The sequence below is a fragment of the Lethenteron reissneri genome, chromosome 32 (assembly GCF_015708825.2).
Source record: "Lethenteron reissneri isolate LAM-NWPU_2019-01 chromosome 32, ASM1570882v1, whole genome shotgun sequence".
Taxonomy (NCBI): Eukaryota; Metazoa; Chordata; class Hyperoartia; order Petromyzontiformes; family Petromyzontidae; genus Lethenteron; species Lethenteron reissneri.
Window position 1 is genome coordinate 13771953 of NC_083810.1, and position 12589 is coordinate 13784541.

At 50.4% G+C, this 12589-nt stretch overlaps 1 protein-coding gene across 2 annotated transcripts in view; it reads left to right on the forward strand.

Annotated features, from left to right (window-relative positions):
- LOC133350076 (protein WWC2-like) overlaps positions 1-6884 on the forward strand; it is a 104708-nt gene extending 97824 nt beyond the window's left edge. Inside the window, exons 21-24 of one of the 2 annotated variants that reach the window (XM_061564070.1) lie at positions 427-519; positions 1509-1739; positions 2070-2197; positions 4833-6884. In XM_061564070.1, coding sequence (XP_061420054.1) covers positions 427-519; positions 1509-1739; positions 2070-2197; positions 4833-4899 — 519 coding nt within the window. In that variant the 3' untranslated portion in view covers positions 4900-6884. The remainder of the gene's footprint in view (positions 1-426; positions 520-1508; positions 1740-2069; positions 2198-4832) is intronic. The other variant, XM_061564071.1, reaches the window with a different exon arrangement.
- The last annotated feature ends 5705 nt before the right edge of the window (positions 6885-12589 follow it).

The following is a 12589-nucleotide window of genomic DNA, read 5'->3' on the forward strand; positions in this document are numbered from 1 at the left end:
TGCAAACTACTATTAGCAGGTGAGGTTTGCATTCCACCTGGTTACAACTCGGTTGATAGGAATGGTGCAACAGGGCTCCCCATTCATGCAGTTATGAGTTTTAAATCCTCGCCATGGTCAACTCTGACAAAAATATTTCATTACCATCAAGATTGACTCTCTGGGGGCGGGGTTGGTAAAGTGTGCACCGATTGACAAGGCTGCACTGCCGGATGAGCCCTCGGCCGTGATTTGCGTGCAGACGGACTGGCAGCATCAGAATGTACGAGGATTTACACCACTGACTCGGAACCACCAATGTGTCGGGAGCAGTGGCCCAACATTCACTCTAGTGTAAATGGCACGAGTGTCGTTATCATCACCGACCTCGTTATTGTTTTGCGAGCGATATTTTTTTAATTGCCGGTATTTTTCCCCCCCGTGCAGTTAAACCGCAGTGACAGCGACAGCTCGGCAATGCCCAAGAGGACGCCGTTCGTGAGGAATGCGGTCGAGCGGAGGAGCCTTCGCGTCAAGCGGGTGAGCACGTTCAGCTCCCGGGACCCCCAGCTGGGACAATTAACGCCACTCACTTTAAATCCCCGCATCCTCGTAACTGAACGGGGGAGGTGTTAGCCTCTCTGTTTCCACCGCGCAACTGACGGGCTATAAATTCCCCGGGTGTCTTTCCCAGTGGTTGAAGCATGCAACTTGTGGATTAACAAGAAATGTGTGGATTAAGGGGTTAAATCTGCAGGAGCGGCCGATGCCCGTTATCAGCTGGTTGTTTCCTGAAAGAAAATGAACCCACCTTTAAAAAGAATGACATCCTCCCGATACCCTTCATTGTATATTTTCCCATTTCCGGCTGGAAATAAGCGGGAGCCAAACGCCGTGCGGTGAGACACTTCCACATTCTTGACTTGAGCCGCCTCGTGCGGCCTCAATTTCGCTGGTTTCGTGTGGATAAAATGAGAACCATTTTGTGGAAAGTCTTTCGCAAGGGAGACCTGGGGTGCGATTTAAAATTCAACAAATCTCAGTGCAGAAAATGGAATGCAACGGCAAGTAAAAAAAAAAATCTGAAAAATGTACTCGGTCATCAACATAATTAACGCGTAATTATAATTATCCCCAAAGTTTTTTGACATGGGTCATCATCGGGCCCATAAGTAGCGGACGAGAGAGTCCACAATCACGTGAGCACGTCCACCTCCTCAGGCCGACACAGCACCTACGGGGGGGCGGCCCGCTCGTAGTTACACGTTACCGCTCGTGGTTACACGTTACCGCTCGTGGTTACACGTTACCGCTCGTGGTTACACATTACCGCTCGTGGTTACACGTTACCGCTCGTGGTTACACATTACCGCTCGTGGCTACACGTTACCGCTCGTGGTTACGAGCTCCTCCATGTCACGGACGCAGTTTGCCGACAAGACGACATGAATCGTCCACTCGAACGATCGCCGCAAGTTTGCCTTGCCGTCATTTGGTGTGTGTCGCGTGGCGGGGTCTGGGTCCGGCAGTCGGTGCTGATGGTGCCGCGGGTGGAGGGGCCCGGGCGGACGTCGCTCGACCTGGAGCTGGACCTGCAGGCGTCGCGCGCGCGGGAGAGCCGTCTGGGCGACGAGCTGCGAGGCCTTCGCGAGCTCAAGCACCGCCTCGAGGAGGCCAAGGCGCACGGCCGCACGCAGCTGCCCGCCTGGGTCACCGATGACGAACGCTTCCGCAACCTCCTGCGAGAGGCCGAAAAGCAGGTGCCGCCTGGTGGACCCCTCCCCCCCCCCCCCCCCCCCCCCGATAGATTCTCTATCACCTTTGACCTCCGGCCTTCTTCATCGATCGGGTGTTTAACACTGAACGATGTAGTGGAGTCGCCTTACCCGGCCAATTAATTAATTGACACTGTTTGAATTGAAGACGCTGCCGTGCCTCGTCCTCGATACGTTTTCACAGTTCATGGCGGGCGCCGAGCGAGCTTTACATACACCCCGGCATGTTAACACGGGGGTGTGTGTGTGTGCGTCGTGTGTGTGGCCATGTTAACACGGGTGTGTGTGTGTCGCATGTGTCCCTCGCGTGCGGAGGCTGAGCAGACCTCGGCAGAACAGAGGCAAGAGAGGCGAGCGGAGAAGATGCTCAAGAAGGCCTCCAAGGAGGTGTTCAGGCTCCGCGGGCAGAGCACGAAGGTTCCCCCCCAAGTCCAATCCTTCCGGTAAGCAGTGCCGGATGTGGTGTGCCAGGGAGCGGCACGAACTGGCTCTTCATGCGTGCACGACTACTCTTGGCGAGATGACCAGTGCTGCCTTTCTCTCATCGTTGCTCTGTTGCCTCTCTTTGCCGTTGCAGCCAGTGCCTCCTGTGGTCAGTGCTCTTCTTTAGTCCCTGAACGTATTCTACCTGATGTTGAAGTCCTTGTGTTACTCACCCCAATGCGAATTGTGTTGTCTTGCTGACCTACCACACAGTGCACTCTGCCTCCACACCGCTTGCTTGCTAGGGTTTGGAAATAATATCCCAACTTGCAGTTTTTTTTTTATCTGACATTAATTGCTCCCCACTGTCTGATGTGCAGTTGCTGATTCTGGTTAAGTTCAGAATAGGTGTAGACATATCAGTAATTTTCATTTTAAAAGTTAGTTTAGCCATCAGTAAAAAATATATTTTAATAATTATTGACTCTGTAAAATACCGAATTATTTGTGACAGAAACAACCAATTGCACTTGTTGCACTCTTTAGTTCCAATTTCATTTCCAGCGAGGAACCAGCAGCCAGGCCAGGAATTCGGCGAACCCTTTTTGGGGGACCGCGTTGGGGCTGCTGGGCATGGTGCCGGCCACCCACCCAACCACCCACCCACCCAGCCACCCAACCACCAACCCACCCACCAACCTACCCACCCACCCAGCCACCAACCCACCCAGCCACCAACCCACCCACCCAGCCACCAACCCACCCAGCCACCAACCCACCCACCCAGCCACCAACCCAGCCACCCACCCAACCACCCACCAACCCACCCACCCACCCAGCCACCCACCCACCAACCTACCCACCCAGCCACCAACCCACCAACCCAGCCACCAACCTACCCACCCAGCCACCAACCCACCCACCCAGCCACCAACCAACCACCCAGCCACCAACCCACCCACCCAGCCACCAACCAACCCACCCAGCCACCAACCCACCCACCCAGCCACCAACCCACCCACCCAGCCACCAACCCACCCACCCAGCCACCAACCCACCCACCCAGCCACCAACCAACCCACCCAGCCACCAACCCACCCACCCAGCCACCAACCCATCCAGCCACCAACCCACCCACCCAGCCACCAACCCACCCACCCACCCAACCACCCACTAACCCACCCAACCACCCACCCAGCCACCAACCCACCCACCCAGCCACCAACCCACCCAGCCACCAACCCACCCACCCAGCCACCAACCCACCCACCCAGCCACCAACCCACCCAACCACCCACTAACCCACCCAACCACCCACCCAGCTACCAACCCAACCACCCAGCCACCAACCCACCCACCCAGCCACCAACCCACCCACCCAGCCACCAACCCACCCACCCAGCCACCAACCCATCCAGCCACCAACCCACCCACCCAGCCACCAACCCACCCACCCACCCACCCACCACCCACTAACCCACCCAACCACCCACCCAGCCACCAACCCACCCACCCAGCCACCAACCCACCCAGCCACCAACCCACCCACCCAGCCACCAACCCACCCACCCAGCCACCAACCCACCCAACCACCCACTAACCCACCCAACCACCCACCCAGCTACCAACCCAACCACCCAGCCACCAACCCACCCACCCAGCCACCAACCCACCCAACCACCCACCCAGCTACCAACCCAACCACCCAGCCACCAACCCACCCACCCAGCCACCAACCCACCCACCCACCCAACCACCCACCCACCCAGCCACCAACCCACCCACCCACCCAGCCACCAACCCACCCAGCCACCAACCCTGTGCTCGTTTATCACCGAGAAACAAACTCGGTGCCCTCTCCCAATTCACTAAACTGGCCCCTGTGAGGAAGTCGAGTCCCAACTCAACTTGGGCACGGAGCCATTCCAAATGCCCCCACAAAAACAATGACTTTTGTTTCTCACGCAATTTCTCTCAATGTTTAATGTCTGATAGGTCATCTATAGTGCCAGGCAAAAAATAAATATCCAGTCCATTAGGAGTGCCCTGAATAGCGTTGTAAAGCACGATTGGGCGTGTATTATTTATTTCCTATATTTGCTTATGACTTCTCCTGCCAGGAAAAAAACCACATTAAGGCTACGGGCCCCGGCTTCCCAAAGACATTCTCAGGGATGCAGTTGCGATCTAAACTTTAGAAATAGCAAGGATGAGATAAGCACGTGGATACAGAAGAGAGAGAGCGCGGGTAGAGAATAGTTAGTGCACGCCGTGTCAGCATTGTTTGCGATGTGTGTATCGCTATCAAAAATAACAAGTCCTGAGACGTGCATTTACCTATTTGTGTTGCCTTGTCACTCGTGTTCCATGCTGTTGTGAAATTAAAATGCTCGCTTTTATCGGTTACATTGTCGTGCGTAGCACATGATTCAAATTGACGCGCGTAGACTTGTAAAAGGTGTTTTGATGATACAAATACCATTTTATTTACAGGCCTTTCTAGCTGTCCCTGTGCTGTGTATTATCCTTCCACGTCCACACGGCGCTGCTCGTGCAAGTCGTGCATAGAGAGAACGCGGAATAGCTGAGTACGCTCTCCGACCCCATCGATCCGGGTGTTGACCCCTGACCCCATCTCATTTTTGTCATTCTCAGGGAGAAGATGGCGTTCTTTACTCGCACTAAGATCGGCGTTCCTCCCTTCCCGGCCGACGACGTATGATCAACAGAATTACGTTTTTTTTATCAAGACATTGCAAGCCTCGACTCTGTTTTCTGTGTATCGGATAAACCAAAAGTGAGACAACTTTTTGCAGCGGAAAAGCATTACATTTCTGTGTCTCCCATAACCGTTGGGCAATTGAGTTGCGGGTGTGTGTGTGTGTGTCTATGGCGTAAAAAAGTGTAATTGACCAGACCTGTTACACTTAAATAATAATAATTGTACAGTTTGTATGTATTTTAGACGTGTGTTATTTTGAGAAGACACAGGGCCAAGTGTTTTTTTTTGGCGGGGGATGTTATCCATTGATTGTACAGTACTGTATTCCAATTTCTGTTTAAAAAAATAAATAAAAGCAAGAGAATTCTTGTTTTATTATAATAATGAAAAATGCTAATGCGCTTTAATGTCGCAAGACTGTGACCAAGTTCCATTCAGTATTGTTCATTTTAAAAGAAAAGATTAAAGAAGAAGACGAAGACTTTAAAATACAGATTGAAGGATGCTCAGCTTTTATTGGCAGTGCCTGTAGTTGAAGCCTTTTTATGTCAACGTGTTCTCTGGCTTTTTGTTTTTCCCTGCACGTGGTCTACAAAGCACACACACACACACGTACACGCACACACGTACACACCACAACTACGCGCAGCTTTCCTCTTTGCAGTTCTGCCTTGAGGGTAGCTGCTGGCATAAGCTGCCTTGAGGCAGATTTGTTATCTGGGATGATAAAGTCAAAATATTGTTTTTGTTTTCATTGTTAACGTTATTATGTACGTGTTTTACGGTTTGCTTTAAAAGTGTGAGCCGAGTGTTGAGACTTTTCATCACAAATGCCCCAGGGGGAGTGGAGTGTCCCATACAATGTGGGTGCTTGGGGCATTAAAACTAAAACCCCTCCGGGTTCTCAGAAGCAACCGCGTGTCATCGTTTCCACCCGCGCGTGGGATCGCCGACCATCTGTGAGGTTGGATGTGAAGGACTAAGGATGCTGGGGGTTGCATAACTTGTGGGGGCGTGTGGGTAAATGGAAGTGTGCAAATTAAAACCTAAACGGCACCCTGTGGCATCCAGCGGTGTGTGCGAGTCGAGTCTGTGGAGGTGGAGCCGCTGGCTTCGTGCATCACTTTTCATACTGGCGGTCCGTGGATCTTATTTATAACTTACGCCAGGCGTGCTTAAGTCAAAGGGGGCTGGTGACTTGCGGTTTTCACCTGGACGCAAGTGGGCGAGTGATGCTTTAAACAAAAATAAACCTGAGCGGACAAAGGCTGTCTTTCCAAATTGGACCCGTCCCCATGGCACTGCTGTCAGGCAGCTGCTACTGCTGCTGCTGGTGCTGCTGCTTGTCCCCCTCCTCCGGCACAAGATGCACGGTTGTGGCAGTCGCTCTCAACGGTTCGGGTTCGATTTTATTTAAAACTCCATCCATGTACAAAACACGCTTGCGTTTCTCAATATTGTAATGAGCTGGTAATCTCATAAATAAGCGCTTACAAGGGCACACTTGTGCGAGAGCAGACATCGACTCGATGAAAATTAATTCCTTAGTTTATTGAATACAAATGAATAACTGCAATGACCAGCAGGCACCGCTGATGTCACGACTTCTGAAAATCGGGTTGCTGTTTTACTGCCCACACCAAACATCGATGATGGCTGATGAGAGAAAAAATCCTTTCTTGTTTCCTGTTTCACTGCATTTGTTTGTAATCCGGTTTCCGAGCGTGATCATTTTGTAACGAGACACAGCAATATAGATTTATAACATTAACTGGCGGCGTTTATTTGGTTGCTGTTGTCTGGCTTTCTACCCCCCCCCTCCCCCCCAAATAAATAAGCAATTGTAGCTCACCAGGTAACACAGGATGTCGTGTCTTTACCATGACAGATGAACATCTGTTTCCCGAGATGTGTATGTGCTCTCCTTCCGTACCCTACGTGTCTGCTCTTAAAAAAAAACAAAAATAAAATATTTACCAATAAAATCATCGTTGCTTTGTTTCAACAACAATGACCTTGTTCAGAGAGCGTGGCTTGGTATTTTTTTAAGTAAATGATTTGGTGCTGTCGGGCATTTGGAGAATCCAAAAGTGAAACGGGTGGACAAAGGCAGCAGCATTGTGAACTTGTTTTGAACACTGCAGGGAAATGCTGTTGGGAGATTATTGTCAACAAATGAACAATGTGCAACCCATCGGCAACCCATCGTGTTGCTGCCCTCTTGACGTTCTCCGTTCGTGCCTTTGCTGCCCCCTAGTGTACACATTCGTGTACACGGCGACCATTCCACACGAGACTCGCTACATCCACGTTGGCCCGTCAAATGACTGCGTGGTGATGCCTGATGCTGCTGTGCTGTTGTGCTTGTAACGCTGGCAGGAGCAATGTGGCAGGAGCAATGCGGCAGGAGCAATGTGTAAGAAGAAACACTTTTGACGCTGCACGACACCGAGCCTCGCGCACCTGTGCCAGCTCACCTGAGCTGGCTCCCATGCACAACAGTCGCGCGTGGCTGACGTCAAGTCTAATTGTGTTTTTGGAAGGGCGAGAGAGCTGAAATGTGGCACAAATATCGTCACGTCCGTGCTTATCATCTGGGGGGGGGGGGGGGGGTGTTTGGGCCCCATGTGTTTGTGTTTAGGTTGTTGTCCTTCCCCTGCACCGCCGATTAGCACTGTTGGCTATGTACGGTGCAGAAGAAGTTTGACAAGCACACGGACATTCAAACTTGATTTGTACATTCCCACCCAGGATTGCTGGGAGAACATGTTAATGCTGTGTCATGGTTGATGTTAAGCCTACAAGAGTTTGTGTCTGGAGGTTTTGAAGGCCAGTGAATCAATATGTACTGTCACGTTAAACAAATCCGTTAAGCTACATTTCTGTTTTTTTGGGCCACGTAAAATTAAAGAGTGCAAATATTTGAGCTTTTTGTTTTTAAAACTCGGCCTGCGAACGTTTACATTTGGCGGTTTTGAAGGGTGCTGAATTCAAATATAAATTTTTCAACAAGTCCGTGTCTCGCGTCCTTTTAGGAAGAGTAACACCAAAGCGAAAAAGAAGCGAGCTTCCAGTTGCATGCTGTGTGAACGTCTAAGTCTTAACACCGTATAGTGAATACAAATGAGACTTTACAGTTTAAATGTGATTTATTTTATTATACAGCGGTAGGGAGAACGTGCAATCATAGTGCGGGAATTGTGTAGAGGGTTTAGTAGTGAAGGATTTGTGTAGGCAAGGGTTGTGATATTGGTCTTTTGAAGTACAGCGGCGTTTTGTAGTGAATGGTTTTAGTGGGGCATGGGGAACGGGCATGGTTCAAGTCCTCGTGCAGGTCTTTCCACAGATAATTTATAGTTTTGTGGTTGCTTGAGGCTATCTTATGTTCATCAATGAAAATAACGACAGTGATGGAATGTTTTGGCAGGTCTTCTAAGCGAATGTCTCTTGTTTTCGCTGTAATTGCATGGGTATTACATATTAACGTGGAGCCATTAATCTCCGGCAGTCGATCATGAACCACAACATTGGGCATCGGTAGTCGGCATGGTGAATAATCGCCCGGGCAAGGTGCCAGAGCAGTGGGCAACAAGTGGGAAGACGAGGAGAGATTGGGAGAGTGTGGTGGTGTTGTGGGGGGGGGCGGTGCCCCCTACAGTAACTATGAACCCTTCTTCCAGTTTGCCTCCACACTTCAAAGGGACGACCTTCCAAGCACAGGGTGCTTCAAACACATGTTAACACTTACATGAGACGTTCGCTATTCATGGAAAAAGTCTGCTACACTGTAACATGATGACAAATGTAATGTTAATAGCTTCAAATAGAGTCTCAACTTGTTCGCCATCATTGTCAGCACGTGCCTGGAATCCTCTCCAGGTGGTCTCGAGCCCGGAAGGCGCATTTCTTGTGGCATCGTTGCAAATTCTCCGAAGTGTTAACATTGTTTTGAAGCGCCCTGTATGTTCATATGTACGTTGCCTCTGGCTGTTGGCCAGAGTTCAGCATTCCTCGACACTTGGCGGGGCGAGCGCTCCGTGTGCCCGGCCGACCGTGACACCCACGGAGATCAAAGGGGGCATTTTGGCCCTTGTAGACGCTGGCGTGTGTGCCCTCCGGGGTGCGGGCAGCGCAGGCACTCGGTGGGCCGAACTTCACAAATACTGACACTTGCAGGCAGGGAGGGATGGGCGCGCTCAGTGGCCTCGAGGGAGGGAGGGGGGTCTGCACAATTTGTCAGTGGACGATTCGCACCTGCGGTTTGGACAATTTCGTCAATTGGCCTGGTGCCGCAACAGCGCTGGCGCGGATGATCTCACAATCGCGCCGTGGCGCCCGCAAAGCAGAGAGCGCCGTGGGCAGTGCGTGCTCGAGTCGCCCTGAAGACTGTGCCCAGTTGGTCAACATTTGTAGAAAGTTCGGGCTGAAAAGCAACGTGTCCCCTATGTCTACTCAAAAACAGACGATGGATGTTTATGGCAGACGCTTTTCATCTTTTGTGGTCTGGTACAGTCTGCTAACTGTGAAACGTGACAACTCTGTGACATTCCACTCAATCTGTTGGCAACCCTAAACCAGTGGTGGAAATTCCCCGTTCCTTTGGCGGGTGCAAGGCTTGTCTCAGAACAACCGCTGGTGCCGTGGCTACAACGTGGTTTTCCTTACATTAGCCCCGGACGTGTGCAGGGTTGAGTTTAACCCTCGACCGACCAGGAATTGAAGTCCGCTTACTCAAATGTGCAACCTGTGATGTCTCCCACTGCCGCCACCCGGCTGGTTTCAGTTTCAGTTTAATTTATTTGGTAAAGCCCTGTGAGCCATTCGGCTCTTGAATCGGGTGCAACCGCAACAAACAAAAAACAAAAACAAAAACGAGAAAACATCTTAAAGTGACTATGCGCAAACAGAAAAATCCAGGAAAAAACTGCAAAGTCTTCCAGAAAAAAAGCACCGTACACCAACGCTGTGCAAAAATCCCAGTGGGATGCAAGTCAAACAACAACAACAACGATGGCTCCTGCACCCAGCCTGCTTCCCGCTGGTGTCCACTGCTAGCCGAGGCCTTCCCCACGCCGCGTGACCTGTTGGACGTTATTTGACCGCTGACCCACGCTGGTGGGTGCGGGTGTGGTGAGGAGGTGAGGAGGTGAGGAGTAGAACACGTGGGAAGCGCCCGCGTGCAGCACTGCAATGTGAGCCCTGCTGGACTGCCCTCTGCTGACCACCGCTGTGCACAGCCGTGCATCTGCTTCGGTTAACCTGGGGGTGGGGTTGGTCGCTCACCCATCCACGCACTACGCGTGCTCAGCTCTGCTCACCTCGGATAGCTGTCACAAGGTCGGGTGCCTTCCGGGCGATTTGTCCTCTTGGTTATTGGCTGTTGAGCACGTGCACGAGACGCGAATTGACGTATTAGTTTACTCGCATGGAATAGAAGAGTGCATTTATTTTTGGCGCCTAAATGCATTTGCTTCTTAAAAGCACTTTACAAGCGCGCAGATGTGACAGCGATGGTATGGTACAGGTCCGCGTGTGGCAGAGTTGCCAACCCATTTATCAGTGCCTAACTTATTACAGACCAATTCAAAGTCCCATGACCAGGGCGAAACACAACATATGTTTGTGCCCGTATTGAAAGGGCTGTACGCCGTATGAACCTGCAAACTCAATGTCCAGGAATACGTGGTGAACCGTGTGGGTTGACCGCTGGGGTGTGGTGAGAGCGAGGCGAACATCAACAGAAAAGTGAATTCACAGAACCTCCAACCGTGACCCGCGTCTCAAGACGCCGCACAGAAAGAGTTCTGGGCAAGCAGCCTGCTGGCAAGTCACGCCCTCAATGTATTGTGGATCAAGGCCGTAATTATAATGTAATACATTGGGGGGGGGGGGACATCCCCCCCCCCATATTCAAATATGCTCAAAATGCCCCCCTCCCCAATATATTGCTATAAAATAGATTCTGTTTATATGATTGTGGTTATGGTTGTACTTTATTAATCCCTAATCTCTGCCATTACATACAATGAAACAAGAAAAGGTAAAAAAAGAAAAAAACAGAGCAATGTAATACAATACACTATTAGACATTATTGTAAAAAAAAATCCATCCCATGTGTTAGTGAATTTTTTAAATATTTTAGGCAGGAAATTCATTTTCAAATTTAGATGTATTTTTTCTGGGGGGGGGGGACCCCCAGACCCCCACGGCTACGGCTTTGATGGACCTTGCTTGGTAATCCACGTCACTTTCAGAAAGGAAACAAAATACACCGATTTCCCTTTTATTTCAACGGCCTTGACAACACTGACTCTTGCATAGCCTCTCCTTGCAGTTCATTGCACAGGCACCGAGCTGAGGGAAACCACGTCCTGCATGTGTTTCAACAAAATTGAACACTCCCCGCACATGATGAGCAACTCACCGGACGAGAAGTTTCAAGTTTATTTTATATATACAGTAAAGTACAGCATTGAAAATAGTGGGTGCAGTCTGCAAACACATCGGAGTTAATACAAAGAGCAACAACACGAGAGTAATAAGACACCACAAGGTGAATAATGACACGGACAAAAACGTGCAATTCTAACTCCTGTAGCCTTGTATGTCGAATGACATCACCATGCTGCGTGTGTATAGCGGTAAGGATGCACACAGCAGCGTGATGAATCACTGCGTGTCTCCGGGCCGGGTGTGTTGCACGCGTGGCTGTGTTCTCACTGCAGTGGTGGCACTGAGCTTATTGCTGGGGGGGGGGGGGTCGTTTGTCACGTGGACTTTGTGTGTGTGTCCACGCGTGGCACAGAGATGGAGGTTTCGTTAAATAGTCGCTGCTGCTGCGGCTGTTTTAGTATCCACGCGTTCAGTAGTTCGTGGTTGCATAACGTGTGTTCACCCAACCGACTTGCGTGGCTATAAATGGGACTTTCTTTACGATTTTATAACGAATGGAATTTCACCTCGCCAGCGGCCAGCGTAATTAAACATTCCGAAGAGTATAACGTCACAATGAACATTCGTGAATAAAAAGTAACAACCAATAAGTTGTGTTAATGGATGTATACAGTGGCGAACGAGATTTGCCCGGTAAAAAAATGTTGAATGAATTCATTAGTGGCATTGTAAATGGCCAAATCGCAGTGACGGGAACTATTGCAAACAGTGCATATGAACGGTGAATGAAAGAAACGCGAGAATAGAATGAAAACAGTGAACGAATGCAAACGTTAACGCAATCCACGCACCCAAATATCAAGGCAAGTGGGTGAATTGACAGCGAAGTCAGTTTTAAAAGCAAACTAAAACTAGAGCACACGCACTTAAAACAGCGACAATCCGAACACCAATCATTCACAGCAATGGCGCAATAATTAACACCCATTGCACAGCGGCAAACACGACGTGTCTTCACGACAAACAGGTGGAGAGGCCGCGTCAGTAGGGATCACCACCACCACCAGCACCACAACTACCACCACCACTATTACCACCACCACCATCACCACCACTATTACCACCACCACCACTATTACCACCACCACCAGCACCACTACTACTACCACCACCACCACTATTACCACCACCACCAGCACCACTACTACTACCACCACTACTACTACCACCACCAGCACCACTACTACTACCACCACTACTACTACCACCAGCATCACCACCACTATTACCACCACC